This window comes from Balaenoptera physalus (genome assembly GCF_965194825.1).
Source record: "Balaenoptera physalus genome assembly, chromosome: 2".
NCBI lineage: Eukaryota > Metazoa > Chordata > Mammalia > Artiodactyla > Balaenopteridae > Balaenoptera > Balaenoptera physalus.
In genome coordinates, this window is record NC_138883.1 from 179,192,564 (window position 1) to 179,213,313 (window position 20,750).

The 20,750-nt window shown below is 39.8% G+C and overlaps 1 protein-coding gene and 1 long non-coding RNA gene across 5 annotated transcripts in view; one reads left to right on the forward strand and one right to left on the reverse strand.

The window, feature by feature from the left end:
* Positions 1 to 20,750, reverse strand: part of LOC309654645 — a 619,568-nt gene that overhangs the window by 120,132 nt on the left and 478,686 nt on the right. The window lies entirely within an intron of this gene.
* MPP7 (MAGUK p55 scaffold protein 7) overlaps positions 1 to 20,750 on the forward strand; it is a 261,809-nt gene that overhangs the window by 87,034 nt on the left and 154,025 nt on the right. For 3 of the 4 annotated variants that reach the window (XM_082448953.1, XM_082448952.1, XM_082448955.1), the window contains one exon: positions 9,428 to 9,546. In XM_082448953.1, coding sequence (XP_082305079.1) covers positions 9,428 to 9,546 — 119 coding nt within the window. Of the gene's footprint in view, positions 1 to 9,425; positions 9,547 to 10,046; positions 10,180 to 20,750 lie in introns of those variants that run through there. The other variant, XM_082448954.1, reaches the window with a different exon arrangement.

Consider the following 20,750-nt stretch of genomic DNA (forward strand, 5'->3'; position numbering starts at 1 on the left):
TTCCTGGTTCAGTCTTGGAAGGTTATACCTTTCTAAGAATTTGTCCATTTCTTCCAGGTTGTCCATTTTATTGGCATATAGTTGCTTGTAGTAGTCTCTTAGGATGCTTTGTATTTCTGAGGTGTCTGTTGTAACTTCTCCTTTTTCATTTCTAATTTTATTGATTTGAGTCCTCTCCCTCTTTTTCTTCATGAGTCTGGCTAATGGTTTATCAATTTTGTTTATCTTCTCAAAGAACCAGCTTTTAGTTTTATTGATCTTTGCTATTGTTTTCTTTGTTTCTATTTCATTTATTTCCGCTCTGATCTTTATGATTTCTTTCCTTCTGCTAACTTTGGGTTTTGTTTTTTCTTCTTTCTCTAGTTCCTTTAGGTGTAAGGTTAGATTGTTTACTTGAGATTTTTCCTGTTTCTTTAGGTAGGCTTGTATAGCTATAAATTTCCCTCTTAGAACTGCTTTTGCTGTATTCCATAGGTTTTGGATCGTCGTGTTTTCATTGTCATTTGTCTCTAGGTATTTTTTGATTTCCTCTTTGATTTCTTCAGTGATCTCTTGGTTATTTAGTAACGTATTGTTTAGCCTCCATCTGTTTGTGTTTTTTACGTTTTTTTCCCTGTAATTAATTTCTAATCTCATAACATTGGGTCAGAAAAGATGCTTGATATGATTTCAATTTTCTTAAATTTACTGAGTCTTGATTTGTGACCCAAGATGTGATCTATCCTGGAGAATGTTCCGTGCGCACTTGAGAAGAAAGTGTAATCTGTTTTTGGATGGAATGTCCTATAAATATCAATTAAATCTATGTGGTCTATTGTGTCATTTAAAGCTTTTGTTTCCTTATTTATTTTCATTTTGGATGATCTGTCCATTGGTGTAAGTGAGGTGTTAAAGTCCCCCACTATTATTGTGTTAGTGTCGATTTCCTCTTTTATAGCTGTTAGCAGTTGCCTTATGTATTGAGGTGCTCCTATGTTGGGTGCATGTATATTTATAATTGTTATATCTTCTTCTTGGATTGATCCCTTGATCATTCTGTAGTGTCCTTCTTGTCTCTTGTAACATTCTTTATTTTAAAGTCTATTTTATCTGATATGAGTATAGCTACTCCAGCTTTCTTTTGGTTTCCATTTGCATGGAATATCTTTTTCCATCCCCTCACTTTCAGTCTGTATGTGTCCCTAGGTCTGAATTGGGTCTCTTGTAGACAGAATATTTGTGTGTCTTGTTTTTGTATCCATTCAGCAAGCCTGTGTCTTTTGGTTGGAGCATTTAATCCATTGACGTTTAAGGTAATTATCGATATGTATGTTCCTGTGACCATTTTCTTAATTGTTTTGGGTTTGTTTTTGTAGGTCCTTTTCTTCTCTTGTGTTTCCTACTTAGAGAAGTTCCGTTAGCATTTGTTGTAGAGCTGGTTTGGTGGTGCTGAATTCTCTTAGCTTTTGCTTGTCTGTAAAACTTTTGATTTCTCCATCAAATCTGGATGAGATCCTTGCCGGGTAGAGTAATCTTGGTTGTAGGTTTTTCTCCTTCATCACTTTAAGTATATCATGCCACTCTCTTCTGGCTTGTAGAGTTGCTGCTGAGAAATCAGCTGTTAACCTTATGGGAGTTCCCTTGTATGTTGTCGTTTTTCCCTTGCTGCTTTCAATAATTTTTCTTTGTCTTTAATTTTTGCCAATCTGATTACTGTGTGTCTCAGCGTGTTTCTCCTTGGGTTTATCCTGTATGGGACTCGCTGCACTTCCTGGACTTGGGTGGCTATTTCCTTTCCCATGTTAGGGAAGTTATTGACTATAATCTCTTCAGATATTTTCTCGGGTCCTTTCTCTCTCTCTTCTCCTTCTGGGACCCCTATAATGTGAATGTTGTTGCGTTTAATGTTGTCCCAGAGGTCTCTTAGGCTGTCTTCATTTCTTTTCATTCTTTTTTCTTTAGTCTGTTCCGCAGCAGTGAATTCCACCATTCTGTCTTCCAGGTCACTTATCCGTTCTTCTGCCTCAGTTATTCTGTTATTGATTCCTTCTAGTGTAGTTTTCATTTCAGTTATTGTATTGTTCATCTCTGTTTGTTTGTTCTTTAATTCTTCTAGGTCTTTGTTAAACATTTCTTGCATCTTCTCGATCTTTGCCTCCATTCTTATTCCGAGGTCCTGTATCATCTTCACCATCGTTATTCTGAATTCTTTTTCTAGAAGGTTGCCTATCTCCACTTCATTTAGTTGTTTTTCTGGGGTTTTATCTTGTTCCTTCATCTGGTACTTAGTCCTTTGCCTTTTCATCTTGTCTGTCTCTCTGTGAATGTGGTTTTTGTTTCACAGGCTGCAGGATTATAGTTTTTCTTGCTTCTGCTGTCTGCCCTCTGGTGGTTGAGGCTATCTAAGAGGCTTGATGGGAGGCTCTGATGGTGGGTAGAGCTGACTGTTGCTGTGGTGGTCAGAGCTCAGTAAAACTTTAATGCACTTGACTGTTGATGGGTGGGGCTGGGTTCCCTCCCTGTTGGTTGTTTTGCCTGAGACAACCCAACACTGGAGCCTACCTGGGCTCTTTGGTGGGGCTAATAACAGACTCTGGGATGGCTCATGCCAAGGAGTACTTCCCAGAACTTCCGCTGCCAGCGTCCCCGTCCCCACGGTGAAACAGAGTCACCCCCTGCCTCTGCAGGAGACCCTCCAACACTAGCAGGTAGGTCTGGTCCAGTCTTCCCCGGGGTCACCGCTCCTTCCCCTGGGTCCCGATGTGCACACTACTTTGTGTGTGCCCTCCAAGAGTGGACTCTTTGTTTCCCCCAGTCCTGTCAAAGTCCTGTAATCAAATCCCACTATCCTTCAAAGTCTGATTCTCTAGGAATTCCTCCTCCCATTGCCGGACCCCCAGGTTTGGAAGCCTGACGTGGGGCTCAGAACCTTCACTCCAGTGGGTGGACTTCTGTGGTATAAGTGTTCGCCAGTCTGTGAGTCACCCACCCACCAGTTATGGGATTTGATTTTACTCTGATTGCACCCCTCCTACCGTCTCATTGTGGCTTCTCCTTTGTCTTTGGATGCGGGGTATCCTTTTTGGTGCATTCCAGTGCCTTCCTGTCGATGACCGTCCAGCAGCTAGTTGTGATTGCGGTGTTCTCGCACGAGGGAGTGAGCGCACGTCCTTCTACTCACACTTTGGCTCTTAAGAATCATTTTATATTATTTCTTAGATTGAACACTGCTTTATGTATTGATTTTTTGGGGGGGGTCATCTATTTCTTCTACCACCGTATGCCTATTCATATGCCATTGCCCATTTTTCTCTTGGTTTACTGATGTTTTATTATGCTTAATATCAATCACTTGCGTGTTGCAAATAATTTTTAGCAGTTTCTCTGCAAACTTCTTTGGTTTTTTTGATGCATGAAAATTTTGTCACAGTCTGTCAATCATTGCTTTTTGTGGTTTCTAGGTTCTTTGTGTGCAAAGAAAAGCATTTAACTCCAAGATGATAAAAGTATTCTCTGAGATTGTCCTGTAGTTTATATTTGAAATATTTGATCCATCTGTAATTTGGTTGTCCAGTTGGACATTTAACTTTTCTCTTGAGGGAGCTCTTGAAGGTTTTTGAGTAGAATATTTATATGATAGGGTTATATGGGAGACATGGGCCAGAGTTGAGTTTAAGTCCTGACTATGCCACTTCCTAGGCTAAAGGTACTTCCTCCTGTAAACTGGAGAGAGTAATAGGCCCTGCTTATAGAGAGCACTGAACGAGGTAACCTGTAAAGCACTTTACCATAGCTTATACCATACTATTAGGTATGGTGAACACTACTAGGAATTTCTACTGGTAATAATTTTTACTAAGTATTATTTTAGGAAGCTTTAGGAGTTGGTGGTAGGAAGGATAGGTTAAGGAAGGGGGAGACAAAAGAAATAAACGCAGTTTTTAATATTCAATAGCTAGTTTTATTAGGCAGGGTGAAAATCGCTAGGGGTCTGACTATGATGATAGGAGGCTTTACCCACAGTTAAAATTGCTATCATATATTTCAGTAAATTGGTGAATCTTGTAAAGTCATGAAATTTTCATGCAAGATGATGACGCTTTATCTTCCGATCAATGTATTATGACTTCGGGTGAATTGTTTATTCAACACGGTTGGGTCAGTGTTATCTGCCTTCCACAGTCCTTGATCAAATCACCTGCCTATTACTCACATACAAGATCCTGATAGGAAGTGTGACTGTAGCTTTATAGTACTACTCTTATCTAGATATTACAAAAAAAACAATTGCAGGACAACTTACTTGAAGTTGCTAAAGCACCGAAGTATTTATATCTGTATGTAAAATACTACTGCTGACCCTCTGTCACTTGTGTTGCCTCAGAAGGAGTCAAGAACATACTCTGACCATAGGCTTTGTTGAGGGAGAAAAAGCACTTACACTTGGCCCTTGAACAACGTGGGTTTGAACTGCCCAGGTCCACTGATATGCAGATGGTTTCAGTAAATACAGTACGACATGGTCAGCGTTTGGTTGGATCTGCTGTTGTGGAACCACAGATACGGAGGATGGCTGTGGGACTTGAGCTTCCGCGGATTTGGGGATCCTAGGTGGGTCCTGGGGCCAGTGCACCACGGATGCCAAGGGACGACCGTAGTTTGTTTATCTTTAAGGAAAATGACAAGTATTTTACCCTTCAGTGCAGCAAGGCTGCAGAGAAGCCAGCTGTAGCACATGGAGCTCCAATCAAGTACGTAAGTGATTGACGTTAAATTAAGGTTGTGGTCCACACGTGTGCTGGCTTAATGAACTGGCTCGCAGGGTGGGCAGTTTATACTGTACGGAAAGCATTCTCCTTGGGATATTATTCTTCGTGACGTCAGACAGCCAGCATTTGCCATCTAACCTTCCTCTGGAAAGGGGAGAAGAGATTACAGTACTTCGTTCCTAGACAGCAGGCTTCAGGAACCAACTCGGAGATCTTAAAAGCATCTTTGCATCTCTCTGCGATTGGCTCCTATTACTGTGAACACCTTCATTAGCCCTCAATTTAGAATCACCCTTCTGGGCCCCGTTTTCCCGCCGTCAGATCCCAGCCCATATCCTGCCAGCTCCATTAGAGGCTTCTCTGACCTTCATTGATTGCTCTCTTCTTAAAATTGCTAGAATAATTATTGCACATATGAATCGAGTCACCCTCGACCTATTTTAGTTTTGCTGTTATTGATTTCTTTTCTCTCAGTATATAAAATACACTAATTTAAAAATACGGCTTTTTTCTGTTGGAATATTTTTATGAAATAAGTTTATTGAAACCCACAGGCATCCTTGACAGTGTCTTATATCGTATGTGCCCAAATATAAGGAGAGTTTTTTTTCCCTCTGTAAAATGATCTCTTAGAGAAGAGAGAGCTGGCATATATTCAAGTCCTTACAAAATCTCTTAGAGAGAGAACGTTCTCTGTTTATTCACGTGCACAAAAATGTGTGTTGAATGAAGAAGCCAAAATTACTCACATATAACCGAAATTCATAATTTTGGGGATTACTGAGAGCTCCCTTGGCAGAATTGTTTTTTAAAAAAGGAGACAATCTGGTTTAAACCAGATTTCATTATTCCTTGGAGAAGGGTTAAAAACCTCACATTTGCAATTGATAGAATTTTAAAGAGTAGGTAAGTGGTTTTGTTGATCAAAAATGTAGAGCCACAGAACAAATGAAAAACCAATCGGCTTCACCCAATTTCTCAGTGAAGGCGTCTCCCATGTTCACAACCGTGCTGTATCTCAACTGACCTGGAAGCGAAAATGATCTCACGATGAGGAAGAACTTCACTCTGAAGAATTTAAGTAAAATGGTTGCGTGAAATGTGCAAATGGGGCCAAAACTAAGTATCTGAGTTAATGTATTTTCCTTAATAGGTAATTCAAAGTGTATGTTTCTAACTAAGTTATAATTTAAATATTAGAGGCAGTCATGAGCATCTTATCAACATCCCTGAAAATTAATCATTTGTTTCATCAGCTGCCTAAACATCTATTTATTTTACTTGGAAGAGAAAATGTTTTGGCTGTGTACCTGGGCAAATAGGATTGCTTGATGTTTGCTCATATATGAGATGCATTCTGTGTCATCCAAGACTGTAAGATCCCTGGGGAGAGGGTGGCATATTCTACGCTTAGCGCTGTCTTCAGGGCTCCAACTCTGAGAGCTCACGCATGTTGATTCTTGGGCCTGCAGCCCTCGCAGCCCTGACTCGGGCGTTGTTCCTGCTGAAGGGTCTCCTGATGTTGTCCCCTCCCCTGGAGGGACTGGCCCCTTCCCTTGCCTCCACAGCCTGACCCTGTCCTGCACTCACTTTGCTAATAGCCTGTGGTGTCATCTACGCTGTAGACGCCTGCAGACAGGAATCACGTCCGATTTGTCCTAGACCTTCAGAGCTAGGGATGCGCTGGGTTCACAGGTGCCGTAGACGTTTATTAGAATGAGCTGGGGTGACTACAGAGGAGCACAGGATAAGTTTCATGACGCAGGGAACAAGTGGATTTAGGTAAAATTTTTAAAGACACGCCGAGCTGTCTCAACTCTCTTTACTTGCGCTCTGAATCTCAAGGACCAAAACTATTTGGATTTCATAGTATTCTTCATGATTGGGACTCTAGGAACTGAATATAGGAATACTTTAAAGCACATGTAGGAACACAGACCCAGTTTTAGACATGGACCGAGGCGCTTTCTGGGGCCTGGATTGCTGATCTGAGTGGAAGTGATGGTATCCTCGTTGCCTGAGTTGACACTACGTACAGCCCCGGCCTAGGAGCTCTTTTAACCATCTTTTAAATTTCTGATTGGCATTGTCCTGTCTCTTCTGGCTTTGTTCTCTGGCACCAGATGTGGGAGGTGAAGAGAAGCAAGTGTTACTGCCACTCGAGGACCGTACAAATGAGGATTGCATAAAGCTGGAAAAACACAGAAAACTCAAGCTTCTGAGCTTTGACTAACGGAGAAATTATTACTATTTGAAAATTAAACCCAACATGTCTTATTCCCACAAAAAGCTAAGGTGTACGTGGGTAAAGTGAACAATTCCCATGTGTAAAAGACGCAGGTGGTTTCATTTCTGAGTATGGTGTTTTGTCCAGTTGGCAGGTGTCCCTAAGCTGTTGTTTTCCCTTGGAAGCAATGCACTGAGATGTTCATTGCAAGGAGACATACTAAGGAAAGAAGAACATGGTTATTTTAATCAAGTGCCTGCCCTGTGAATTGTTCCACTGAATTCTTACAACAACTGTTGCAAGTTTCAGCTTTATTTCGAGATAATTACAGAGTCATACGTTGTAAGACATAGTACAAAGAAATCCTGTGTACTTTCACCAGTTCCCCCCGTGGTAACATCTTGCATAACTGTAGTAGCGTGTCACAACTGGGAGATCGTCATCCCTGCCATCGGTTGACGTTTTTCAGATTTCCTCGGTTTCACATGTGCTCGTGAGTGTGTGTGTGTGTGTGTGTGTGTGTGTATTTATTTAGTTCTATGCAGTTTTACCACATGTGTACATTACCATTTCTTTTTCAACACGTGAGGGAAACAAGGTTCAGATAAGTGATGTGAAATGTGTAAAGTGTAGACCTAGGGTTTGAATCTAGGTCTGTCTGTTTGATCCGAACTTTTGCATTTTTAGTAATGGTAATGATGAATAACAGTCAAAATCAATAACCCAATGGCTGAAACTCAAGTTACATATGAAACATTGAGTACTTACCACGTGCAGGACTGTTCAAGTGTATTAACTCATTTAATCCCCCAAGAACTGTACCACATAAATTATATCACAGTTGAATTAGTATCATTCAACTCTAATGATGTTACTAAGGAATAGGTAATCATTTTTACTACTCCTGAAATCAGTAATAGTAAAATTCTACCTTCTTTTTACATAATTTCATGTTTTGAATCTCTGATCTTGGCGATTGTGATTACTTTACATTTGTGTGTGTGTATATATATTTGTATAAAGTGAGACGTGTATCATTATACATTGACTTAGGTTGAGCTAACGTAAAAATATTTTTACTGAATTGTAAATAAGAGCTAGTTTAGGCAGGATGCCAGGTTTTTATGAGAATAAATATAAACCACCAAGAATACTTAAGAATGCAGTTGGGCGAAGGTTTTTTGTTTTTTGTTTTTCCTGCCGGGAGTATTTTGGATCTTTTTGGTCAAATACAGCTTCAGGAATGTTTCAATTTAATCGAATCTCTCAAGTTTCATATCTGACTTCCAAAGTGGTACCCATGCATGTGGTTGTGAGTTATCACTGGTTATCAGAATATTATAAGGCTTTGGAAAGACAACAGACGCGCTAATCAGAAGTCCGTAATTTACGAGTCTTCACTGGTTAAATATCTTGTAAAGCTGTCTTTCTAATGAACAGCAGCTCTTATTCAGACCAGAAATAGCAACAGTCCCATGTGTTGTAGACCCCAGGAGGTCTCGGTGTTTTTGTAGACAGCAGACAGAAATAAAAAGAATTTTGTCCTTTTTACCTCACGGAATCCCGCTGGAAAATGAAACGTGAGCTCTGAGTTGATGCTGACTTCTGCCAGGTCACCTCCCTGAAGAGTCCCGGGCAAGCACTGCTGCAGCATTTCTTGGACAGGAGTCTGCCGGCCCCGGGACGAGACGGATGGTCTGTGCAGGCTGCTCCCGGGACACTGCGCTACTGTCTGCTTGCAGGGAGCTTCCAGTGAGCGCACGTGCAACCTGCATCTGTGGCCTTGACTCTTTGCAGGGGTACCACATACCTCCAGATTAGAGTCGCATTTAGCCTAAGTGCTACGCAGTTTGTTGTTGTCATTGTTTAAAAAAAAAAAAAAAAAAGCGTGGCTACAAATAATGCCACACCAAGTATGGTTTATTCTGGCTTACTTTTGGGAACTTGATTTTGGACGTTCAATAACGCAAATGTTTTTGAAGCTATATATTATTAGGAACTCTTTGGAAACCACAAAACCATTTTAATGGACCATGCTATCAATTTTCTCTTCTAAAGAAGTTTTTCCTATTCATGACTCACTTCACTTTTTGGCTAACATTGAGGGAAATGTAATAACGATTAAGGAAAGGAATGTATGCGTTTTCTTCTTCTTCTTCTTTTTTTTTTTTTTTTGAAAGCTTGTACACATTTTCTGTCTCGGGTTATGTAAACTTTGGAAGACTGTAAAATGACCACCGCATAAGGTAAAAACAGACCTGTTAATACATACATCTTTGGAATTTAAAAATCCAAAAGCTTCCCTTGCTTCTCTGGAGAAGAGTTTTGCCTGATGGCCCAGAATACAGATGCAGTAAAAGGGACATGTTCCAGCCGTCAGTTTCACACACCTTAAGCGAAGTTAATGAGGTCGCTCTACGGTGACGCGTTGTGTTTTCTTTCCATTTTGTAGGTCTGTATGAGCTGCTGGCGGCTCTGCCAGCCCGGCTGCAGCCACATGTGGACAGCCAGGAAGACCTGACCTTCCTCTGGGATGTTTTTGGTGAAAAAAGCCTGCATTCACTAGTCAAGGTAAACAATGCTGTTGTCAGATGATCTTCGCGGAAAAACATATGGAAGAATATTTTGAGCGCCATCTAGTAAACCAGAGATCAAGTTGTTGCCCTCCGAAAACAAAACAGCCTTGTTCCATTTCACTGCCAGGCGTGGAAGTTGTTAAAAGGATTCCACCAGAAATACATAGATGATTTCACTTGATGGTGGTGATCTGGCCGTGCATACTGATGGGGCCTGCCCGTGCCTGCCCTTGTTTAGAAAAGGAATGTGAAATAGCAGCAGGAAGGGTTAGACTCCTCCTGGTCAACATTCACGAGCTGGAATTTAACTTAAACAAATAAATGTTCGCAGCAAAAATTAGAAGGAATATATTTTCTGAGGTTCAGGATGACAGCTGTTCAGCAGCTACATTAATTTAAAATAATTTCCTCTAATAAAGTCAAGTGAAATTCTAGCAAAGCTGTTTCTTCTCCTGGCACGGTGCCACTGAAATGGTATTTTGTGTATAAATACAGGGACGCTAAATAGGAATAAAAAGCAGTGTGTGGAGACCGTGTTAGCCAAGCGTCACGCCGTGGAAATGATCAGCCACCAGAAACCAGATCTTGCCACACAGTAATGCTGGGAGTGATCGCAACTCCTAAAATAGTAAGACGAGAACAAGGAACTTACTGGAAAATATGCCACTCTTGCTTCTGGAAATATGAGTTGCATTTTCTCTGTTTTAACTCAAGCTGAAAGAAATGTAGAGTCTTACTTGAGTCTGGACGAGGTGGACACGTATGCCTCAACAGTATCCGATCCCGTCCTCCGTTCAGCTCAACCTGTTGTGTATGGTTGTCTGTTGTGAGAAGAGGCTTTTTGACTGATGTATAGTATTTGGAAATGAGTGGCTTCTGAGGTACGGTTGCTTCACAGGACAGGAGAATTCTTACTGCGTTTTTTTCTTGTCAGATTTGCTGAAATTTGTGTGCTTCAAGCAGTGGCAGTTCTCAAGAAGTTAGCGTGTTGATATGTGGCACTCTCGTAGCAATACATTTAAAGAGTGCTTTATTGGTTTATTTAGTTTTTCTATAATTGCCAAGGTATCTTCGTATTCTGAATAATTTTAGGTCTTTTAGTTGCTCTCTTGGGATGTGTTAGAAATGGTTTTGGGCTTACAATTGATGAAGTTTATCACTTACTGAGGCAGTCATGAAAATATTCCTGTATTAAATGTTCGGAAGTTGGATAGTTATGGATTTGTTTAGATTGATTTGATCTCCTGAGAGAAGGAATAAAACACATTTCAGATGACATCATCACTCCTTAATCAGTAAACAAACATGCCCCCCAAACAATGGATATATGTGTGTTTGTATTTATTTATAATGTGGCTACTATCTCAGTTTCCTTGCCTATAAAATGGAAATTGTAATACCTATTGACAAGGTTGTTTGTGAGTTTCAAATAAGATAGCGAAGGTCTTAGTTCTTTTGGTAGTTACATAGGTTAGGCAAATATAATTATTAAGAAAAAAATGAATTATCATAGCATGTGAAGGACCAAAAAGAATTGACAGAGATGGTTGTTATTTTTATTAATAGAATAAAACTGATGTGTAAAAAATTTCTTCGTTACACTAGCTGTTGAGTTTTCAGCATAGGTTGTTATTCCAAGTATGTGTCCATAATTAAGTGGCTAGGAAGCAGACTGTTATCGCTATCTGGTTTATAAAAACAGTGCAGCAAATGAATTGATGTTGCTAGTATTTTAAATAGCATAACAACATGTGTACTGTTCCAAACGTTTTTCAGTAGTTGCCGTAAAGTGTATTTTTAAAATCAGCTTTAGTATGTGACTCTAGTACGTCCTCCCTTTCTTCACAGCTCCCCGCTCCCCACTGTTCTCATGCGCGGGACTCCAGGGTGTCCTCTGACTGACCCATTATGTTAGTTTTCAAGTAGGAAAGCCTAGGATGCCCTGCAGGAGGTAGGTCTCATGCGACAGTAGTTTAAACAGCCGGGACAGCCTGCTTAGCTGTCGTCCAAGTGCCTCTACTGAAGGTTGGAGGAGAGAAGGCTTCGGCTTCTGTACGTAAATCTCAGCAGAGCAAAAGGAATTTGTTTGAAAAGAGTTGTTTTTAGACTGAATCAAAATGTGCTCTGACGTTACGCTCTTTTGCCTGCAGTTGACGCTGTTGGTATATGGGTTAGAATTGGGTGAATGTAAAACCTGATTTTATTCTAGCCCCAAATTTTCACAGTTCTCGTCTTCTTTTAGGTAAAAAAGAAAGTGGTTGTTAAATCGCCACACAGTTTTGAATGCAGACAACTTGCTGGTCTGAGGTAAAATATACTTAAGAAGAGGTAGGTTTGGTGTCAGGGTCTGTGGCAGGTATGGCACGTGCCACCGTAGGATTTTGAGCTCCACTCTGGGGGAGTACTGGAGGTTGTGAGCTTGTCACTGGAGAAGAGCTATGATGATCCTATACTGCGTTAGCTGCGGATTTCTTTTTTTAAAGAAAAACTTCTAAATAGAAAAGTTGAATAATAAAAACTGTGAGCACGAGATCCCGAAAAAGGGTTAGGCTGAGGGTGAGGTCAGAAGAAAGATGGTACCGGTAGAAGACCTAGGAAATATCATATATAATGTGAGGTAAGACAAGGATATCCATCTTCACGTGACCTAGTGAAGTTGATAGATCATCAGTCAGCATAGAGCCGCATTTTGGACCCATGTTTTGCAAATATACAGAACCATGAAGCATGTAGTCTGTGTCTGAACCTCATTTCTAAATTGATCTCCTATCCTTGTGTTTTTTCCTACTGAGATTCCTTTACTTACTTTAAATTTTATTTTATTCAGTGGCATTGTATGTATTTTTATAATCTGGTTTAAGTTCACTTTAGAACAAGATGTGGCTTAAAGACTTCCATAACTGTATTATATTTATTTTAAAGAAGCCTGGTAGTTTTGTTTCTTCAAGAAATTTTTGTTCTTATTTCACAGTTGTGTTGGATTTCTAGGATAAGAATATGAAACTTTTAGTACCTTTTAAATAGCTGTGTATGCTTTTTCTCCCCTTTCAAATTGTTGCATACATGTGTCGGGACAGGAGAAAAAAAGGTAGCAATCTGAAGTTTATCCTGTTGGGATTCTGAAGTATTTCAACAAAACACAGATTGATTATTTTCAAGAAAAATTTCCTGATGTGATTGAATTACTGTGTGTATTTCTGTGATTTCAGTCTTACAGGAGTAATGGTAAAACTCACTAGACCCTTGTAACATTGCGTTACGTAGTTTTAATTTCCGATGATTGATTGCTTTGTTGGTGCTGTCTTTGTTGATGTCTTACTATGTGCCAGACACCGTGTAGGTCCCCAGGGCTAAGCTTTCCGGCAGAGCGGGTGCAGCCCCTTGTTTTCTGGCGTCTCCAGCCCCCCAGAGGGCTTGTAGACGCAGCGATGGGCAGTTGCAGCCTCCCGGGGCTGCCCGCGTTTACAGCTGTTATGGGACACGCGAGGTGTCTCCCTCGGTGCTGGCCTCTGAGAGGTGCTCAAGGAGGATTCGGTAGTTTAAGCTAAAACCTGCATGTTGAATCAGAGTTGCTCAGGTAAGAATTTAGGCGGGAGGAGGGGGAGGTCAGGCAGAAGAAATAACTATACTGTACAAACACCAGGAGGCAGGTGTGAACCTCGTGTCTTCAGGATGGAGACTGCCAGCTTCTCTCGGCTGTAGGTTCTCTCCTCACCCAAGTCAAGGAAGTCTTGGTTGCTTCTAGCCTTGGGCAGTTACGAATAAAACTTTGATTACCATTTGTGTGCAGGTTTTTGTGTGGGCGTTAAGTTTTCCAGTCATTTGGGTAAATACCTAGCAGCGTGGCTCCTGGATCATATGGTAAGAGTGTTGAGCTTTCTGAGAAGCTGCCAGTCTGCCTTCCGCAGTGGCTGTGCTATTTGCATTCCCACCCGCAGCGCCTGAGAGCTCCTGTTGTTCTGCATCCTTGTCAGCGTCTGGCGTTGTCAGTTTTGTGGATGTTAGCCATTCTGATACGTGTGTAATGGTATCTCATTACTGTTTTAATGTGCAATTCTCTTATGTCGTGATGTTAAGCATCTTTTCATACGCTTATTTGTCATCTGTATGTCTTCTTTGTTGAAGTGTCTATTCAGATCTTTTGTCTGTTTTTTAAATGAGCTGTTTTCCCCTTATTGTTGAGTTTTATCATTTCTTTGTCTTTCTTGGATACAAGTCTTTTATCAGATATGTGTTTTGCAAATATTTTCTCCCAGCATGTGACTTGTCTTCATTTTCATAATGGTGTCTTCACAGAGCAGAAGTTTTTAATTTTAATAAAGTTCAACTTAAGTTTTCTCTCATGGATCGTGCTTTTGGAGATGTATCAGAAACTCATTGCCATACCCAGGGTCACCTAGATTTTCTCTTCTGTTATCCTCTACAGTTTTTACATTTAGCTCTGTGATTGATTTTGAGTTAATTTTTGTGAAAGGTGTAACTTCTGTGTCTACGTTCACATTTTTGCATAGTGAATATCCAATTTTTCTAGCATCAGTTGTTGAAAAGACCGTCCTGTCTCCATTGAATTGCCTTTGCTCCTCTGTCAAACATCAGTTGATTTTTATTGTGTGGGTCTATTTCTGGGCTCTCTATTGTGTTCCACTGACCTATTTGTCTGTTTTTTCATCAGTACTACCTTCTTGATTACTGTAGCTTTTCTTTTCTTTTTTTTTATTTTTTTGGCTGTGTTGGGTCTTCGTTGCTGCACGCGGGCTTTTCTCTAGTTGCGGCGAGCGGGGGCTACTCTTCGTTGTGGTGCGCGGGCTTCTCGTTGCGGTGGCTTCTCTTGTTGCCGTGTACGGGCTGTAGGCACGTGGGCTTCAGTAGTTGTGGCGTGCGGGCTCATTAGTTGTGGCTCGTGGGCTCCAGAGCACAGGCTCAGTAGTTGTGGCGCACGGGCTTAGTTGCTCCACGGCATGTGGGATCTTCCCGGACCAGGGCTTGAACCTGTGCCCCCTGCATTGGCAGATGGATTCTTAACCACTGTGCCACCAGGGAAGCTTGATTACTGTAGCTTTATGGTAAGTCTTGAGGTGGGGTAGTGTCCATCCTCTCACTCTTCTCAGTATCGTTTCAGGTATTCTGGGTCTTTCGCCTACTCATATAAACTTTAGGATCAGTTTGTCATATCAACAAAATAACTTGCTTGAATTTTGATTGGGGTTATGTTGAATATATAGATCAAACTGGGAATAATTGACATCTTAATATTATGTATTCTTGCCCATGAGCATGGAATATCTCTCATTTATTGAGATCATCTTTGGTTTCTTTCATCAGTGTTTTTGTACTTATTTATATTCTGTACATATTTTGTTAGATTTATACCTAATTTTTGGAGACTAATTTAATTTCGAATTCCAATTGTTCATTGCTGGTGTATAGAAAAGTAACTGATTTTTGTGTATTAAATTTGTATCCTGAATCCTTGCTCTGGTCATGTAGTAGGTTTCAGAGTTTTTTTGTTGATTCTTTGGCATTTTCTGTTAATACATAGATAATCATGTCATCTATGAACAAAGGCAGTTTTATTTCTTCCTTCCCAATCTATGTACCTTTTGTTTCCTTTTCTTACAGCGTTAGTTGGGAATTTCAGTGAAGTATTGACTATGAATGGTGAGACGGAGGGGACTTCCTTGCGTTGTTATTGATCTTAGGGGGGAAGAATCTAGTTTTTCACCATGAAGTATGATGTTAGCTCTAGGTATTTTATACATATTCTTTATCAAGTTGAGGAAGTCCTCTCTATTCCTAGTTTGTTGAGAGTTTTTATCATAAATGGATGTTGGATTTTTTTTTTCAAGTGATTTTTTGCATTTCTTGATATGATCATATGACTTTTTTTATCCTGTTGATGTGGTGGATTACATTATTACTTCTGAATATTGAACCAGCCTTTGCATTCCTGGGAAAAATCCCCCTAGGTTTTGGTATATAATTCATGTTATACATTGTTGGATTTGATTTGCTAATGTTTTGTTGAGGATTTTTACATCTCTGTTCATAAGAGTTACTAGTCTGTAGTTTTCCTTTCTTGTAATGTCTTTATCTGGTTTTGGTAGTAGGACAATGCTTGGTATATGGTTAGGTATATAGTTAGGAAGTGCACTCTCTGCTTTTATTTTTTCTGGAAGAGCTTGTAGAGAATTGGTATGATTTTTCCCTTAAATTCACCAGTGAAACCATCTGGGCCTAGTGCTTGCTGTTTTGGAAGGTTATTAATTATTGATTCAATTTCTTTAATAGATATAAGCCTACTTAGATCACGTATTTATCTTTGTGTGAGAGTTATTGTCACTTGTATCTTTCAAGGAATTGGTGGAATCATGTAAGTTATCAAGTTTGAGGGCGTAGAATTATTTATAATCTTTTGTTATCCTTTTAACATCCATGGGCTTCATAATGATGACAACTCATTTCTGATAGTAGTAATTTGTGTCTTCTCTCATTTTTTTTCTTGGTTAGCTTGGCTGTAGGTTTATCAGTTAATCTTTTCAAAGAACCAGCTTTTGGTTTCATTGAGTTTTCCTGTTTCTTGTTTCAGTTTTATTGCTTTTTGCTTGTATTTTATTCTTTTTTTTTCTCCATGCTCTTTTTTTCTCTAGTTTCCTAAGGTAGACACTTGGGTTACTGATTTTAGTTTTTCTGATTTTCTTACCTTCAATGCTATACTTTCCCTCTAACCACTACTTTTGCAGCATCCCACAGATTTTGGTAAGTTACATTTTCATTTATTGCAAAGTATTTAAAAAATTTATCTTGAGACTTCTTCGTTGACCCATGTGTTATTTAGAATTGTTGGTTAATTCCCAAATATGTGGAGATTTTACTGCTGTCTTTCTGTTGATTTCTATTTTAACTCCATGTGATCTGAGAGCATATGCTGTATGATTTCCATTCTTTTAAATTTGCTAAGGTATGTTATGGCTCGGAATGTGGTCTGTCTTGTTCTATGTGAGCTTGAGAAGAATGTGTATACTGCTGTTGTTAGATGAAGTATTAGATTCAGTTGCTTGATGATGCTATTTGGTTCAACCATATCCTTACTGACTTTCTGCCTGCTGGATCTGTCAATTACTGATAGAAGAGTGTTGAAGTTTCTGAGTATAATAGTGGCTTTGTTCATTTCTCCTTGCAATTTTTTAAAAATAAATTTATTTATTTATTTTTGGCTGCATTGGGTCTTTGTTTCTGAGCGTGGGCTTTCTCTAGTTGCAGCGAGAGGGGGCTACCCTTCGTTGCGGTGCGCGGGCTTCTCATTGCAGTGGCTTCTGTTGTTGCAGAGCACGGGCTCTAGGTACACGGGCTTCAGTAATTGTGGCTCACGGGCTCAGTAGTTGTGGCTTGCGGGCTCCAGAGCACAGGCTCAGTAGTTGTGGCACACAGGCTTAGTTGCTCCATGGCATGTGGGATCTTCCCGGACCAGGGCTCGACCCCGTGTACCCTGCATTGGCAGGCGGATTCTTAACCACTGTACCACCAGGGAAGTCCTCTCCTTGCAGTTTTACCAGTTTTGCCTCATATATTTCGACACTGTCTTGTTAGGTGCATACACGTTAAGGATTGTTATGTTTTCTCAGAGAAATGACCCCGTTTTCATTATGTAATGCCCTCCTTTATCCCTTATAATTTTCCCTGTTCTGCTGCTTTGCCTAAAATAGATGCAGGTACTCCAGCTTTCTTTGCATGGTTTATCTTTCTCCATTCCTTTACTTTTAATCAATCTGTGTCTTTATATTTAAGGTGGGTTTCTTGTAGACAGTAAGTTCTTCCTTATTTAATCTACTCTCACAGTCTTTGTCTTTTAATTGGTATATTTAGACCATTCATATTTAAAGTGATTGTTGACATAGCTGGGTTATATTTGCCATATTTGCCACTGATTTCTATTCATAACATTTGTTTTTCTTTTACATTTTAATCACCCTGTTTCTTCCTTCTCTGCTTTTAGTAGAACACATTGTATGATTCCATTTGTTCTTTCTTAACATATCAAAGATTTCTTAGTGCTTGCCCTAGAGTTTGCTGCATACATTACAACTAATCTAGGTCTACTTTCAAGTAACACTGTACCATTTCACAGGTAGTTGCAGGTACCTTATAAAGAATATTCTTAATTCCTTTTTTCCCATCCTTTGTAACATTGCTGTCATTCATTTCACTTATCCATATACTGTAGTCACCCAACATACTGCTGCTATTATTTGAACAGTTATCAGATCAATTAAGAATAATAAAAATAAAAGATTTTGTTTTACCTTTATTTACTCCTTCTCTGATGCTCTTCTTTTCTTAATGTATTTCCAAGTGCCTGACCAATATCACTTTCCTTGTCTCTTGAAGAACTTCTTTTAACACGTGTTGCAAGGCAGGTCTACTGACAGCAAATTTCTTAAATTTAAGTTTGTTTATTTCTCCTTTACTTTGTAAGTACGGCTTCACTGGATACAGAATTCTAGGGTGGTGTTTCTTCCTTTCAACACTTTAAATATTTTACTCCAGTTTCTTCTTGCTTGCATAGTTTCTGATGAGGTGTCTGATGTAATTCTTGTCTTTATCTTATATAGGTAAGGTGTTTTTTCACTTGAACTTCTTTCAAGATTTCCTCTTCATTTTTGGATCTTGCAGTTTGAGTATCGTATACCAAAGTGTAGATTATTGGGGATTTATTCTGTTGGATGTTTTCTGAGCTTCCTGGATCTGTGGTTTGGTGTTTCATCATTAATTTTGGAGAATTTTCAGCCATTATTACTTTGAATATTTCTTCTTTCTCTCTCTGTTTTCCTTCTGGTGTTCCCATTATGTGTATATAACACCTTTTGTAATTGTCCTGCAGTTCTTGGGTATTCTGTTCCTTTTTACAAATTTCATCCTATTTCAGTTTGGGGAATTTCCATGAACATATTTGCAATCTTTACTGATTCTTTCCTTGGCCATGTCCAATCTACTGGTGAGCACATCAAAAGCATTCTTCATTTCTGTTATGGTGTTCTTCATTTCTAGCATTTCACTTTGATTCTCTCTTACAGTTTCCATCTCTCTGCTTACATTTTCCGTCTGTTTTTGCATGTTGTCCACTTTTTCCGTTAGAGCCATTAGCCTATTTATCATACATATTTTAAATTCTCCGTTTCATAGTTCCAAAATCTGTGTCAGAGCTGAGTCTAGTTCTGATGCTTGCTTTATCTCTTCAGACTGTGTTTTTATTGCCTTTTATCATGCTTTGTGATTTTCTGTTGAAAGTTGGACATGATGTATTGGGTAATAGGTACTGAGGTAATTAGGCTTTTCATGTGAGTTTTTATGTTGACCTGGCTGTGTTCAGTGTTTGCTGTAGCTCTGAGTGTCTCCCCTCCCCTGTCCCCTTTGTCTTTCCTTAAGAACTCTCTTGGAGTCTGTGTCTTATGGCTCTCTCAGTTATAATCCACTGTTATTTTACTGGAGCCCTGTTGATGGTGGTGAGTTGTAGGGGAGAGGAATTGTTATATAATCTTCTGATTAAATGTCAGCTCCTGGGCTCTGAGGACCTTCAGAAACATTTCTTAGCCTCTTTTTTTTTTCTCTTTCCTTTCTCCCCTTATTTGAGACAGGAAGGCCAGAGGGGGCTAGTGTTATCTTACTGCCCTTTCCTCAGGTCAAAAAAAGCTCTGGCAAATAAAGCCCCTCCATTAGAGGGGAGGACTTTGTTATGGAGAAAGCTCTTGGCCTGTGTATTTCAAAATGATTACCTTTCTCCTTCCCCTGCTTGAAATAATAGGGGATTTTTCTCCTGTCACCATGAGAACTTGGTGGGGCTCCTGGAGGGAAGTGCAAGGGTCTCCTCCAAGACTGGGTCCCCAGGAGTTTTTAACCCTCGGACTAGTCACATTTGCCCACCATCAGTTTGTCAAAATCACCAGTTAAGGGTCCCTACAAGTTTCTGGCTCCAGTAACATCTGCCCCTGCTAAGCTGATTTCAGCCATGACTCTCTGCATTCCTGCCTGTCCTGATTTCAGAGTGGCATTGTGTGCTGCAACTTCCATTCTCCTTACATGTCTGAGCTGAAACCAGAAATCTCCCTTCGCCCTCTTTTTAATTTGGCTGTCATTTGATTACTGATGTGTAAGAGTTCTTTATGTATTTTGGATAATAGCTCCTTACCAAATTACATTTGTAATTGGAAATGTTCAATTTCTCTTCTGAAAGATGTCTTGCAATTTTGTTTTTAATGAAACACATGACACCGTGGGCAGAGTAGTTGAGAAGTGCAAGCAAGGTGTGAGGGATAACTCAGCAGGGGGTTTATTTTCAATCTCCATATTAATATGAATTTGTGAAGTTTTTAATGCTCATGAATTTAGGTAGAATTTTAAAAGTGAAAATCTTAATCTTGAGTCTGAAAATAAGTCTTGAGCAGATGCTCAGAAAGCAACCTGTGAATGAGAATGTACTTTAAAAATTTTATATCTCCAACCTGGAAACTTCAGGAAATGAAAAACCAGCTTGAAGGTAATGCTTGATCTTAATCTTTCAGTAATTCCAGTTTTCTTAATCATTAGCACCATGAGACTTGCTTGGAAAGCAGTTATTTCCAGGATAATTGATACAGTCAAGCTATAAAGAGAGAGTGAGAGTGAATTTTATTGAGCTGTGGTTTTATAATCATGCAGGCACTCCATGTTTTTCTCTTCCTTTAATCTAGAAGCAACGAAAAGCATCATATTGGGGGGAAAGGTGATATTTACACAGTAGTAAATCAGATTCAAGGCTGAAAGGCTATTTTACAAGACACTGGTCCCGGGCTCTGCAGAAACAAATTGTGCTGTTTTGGAGGGGAGAGGGGGTGTTAGGTTCAGAGAGGAAACCCGTTGGGGAGGTCATGTTACTTGCCTCTGCAATACCATTTGCCTTGGGTGGGAGGAAGAGGACAAGGCAGCCGACATTGCAAATGATCCCTGGCCACCTGGTCTGACGGAGTGGAGAATTGGGTATCAGCAGCTGGTAACGCTCCTTGGCCAATCAAAGGTAACTGTTCGGCCAGCTCTGTTGGAGCAGCCAGACGAAGTTATTTCTTACGTTATAGCTTACATTTTTTCAGGCACAGAAACATGTAAGGTCTGCCGAAGATATGAATTCCTGAGACCCTGAGTAAATTGTTGCCCTTGTAATTCACTCTC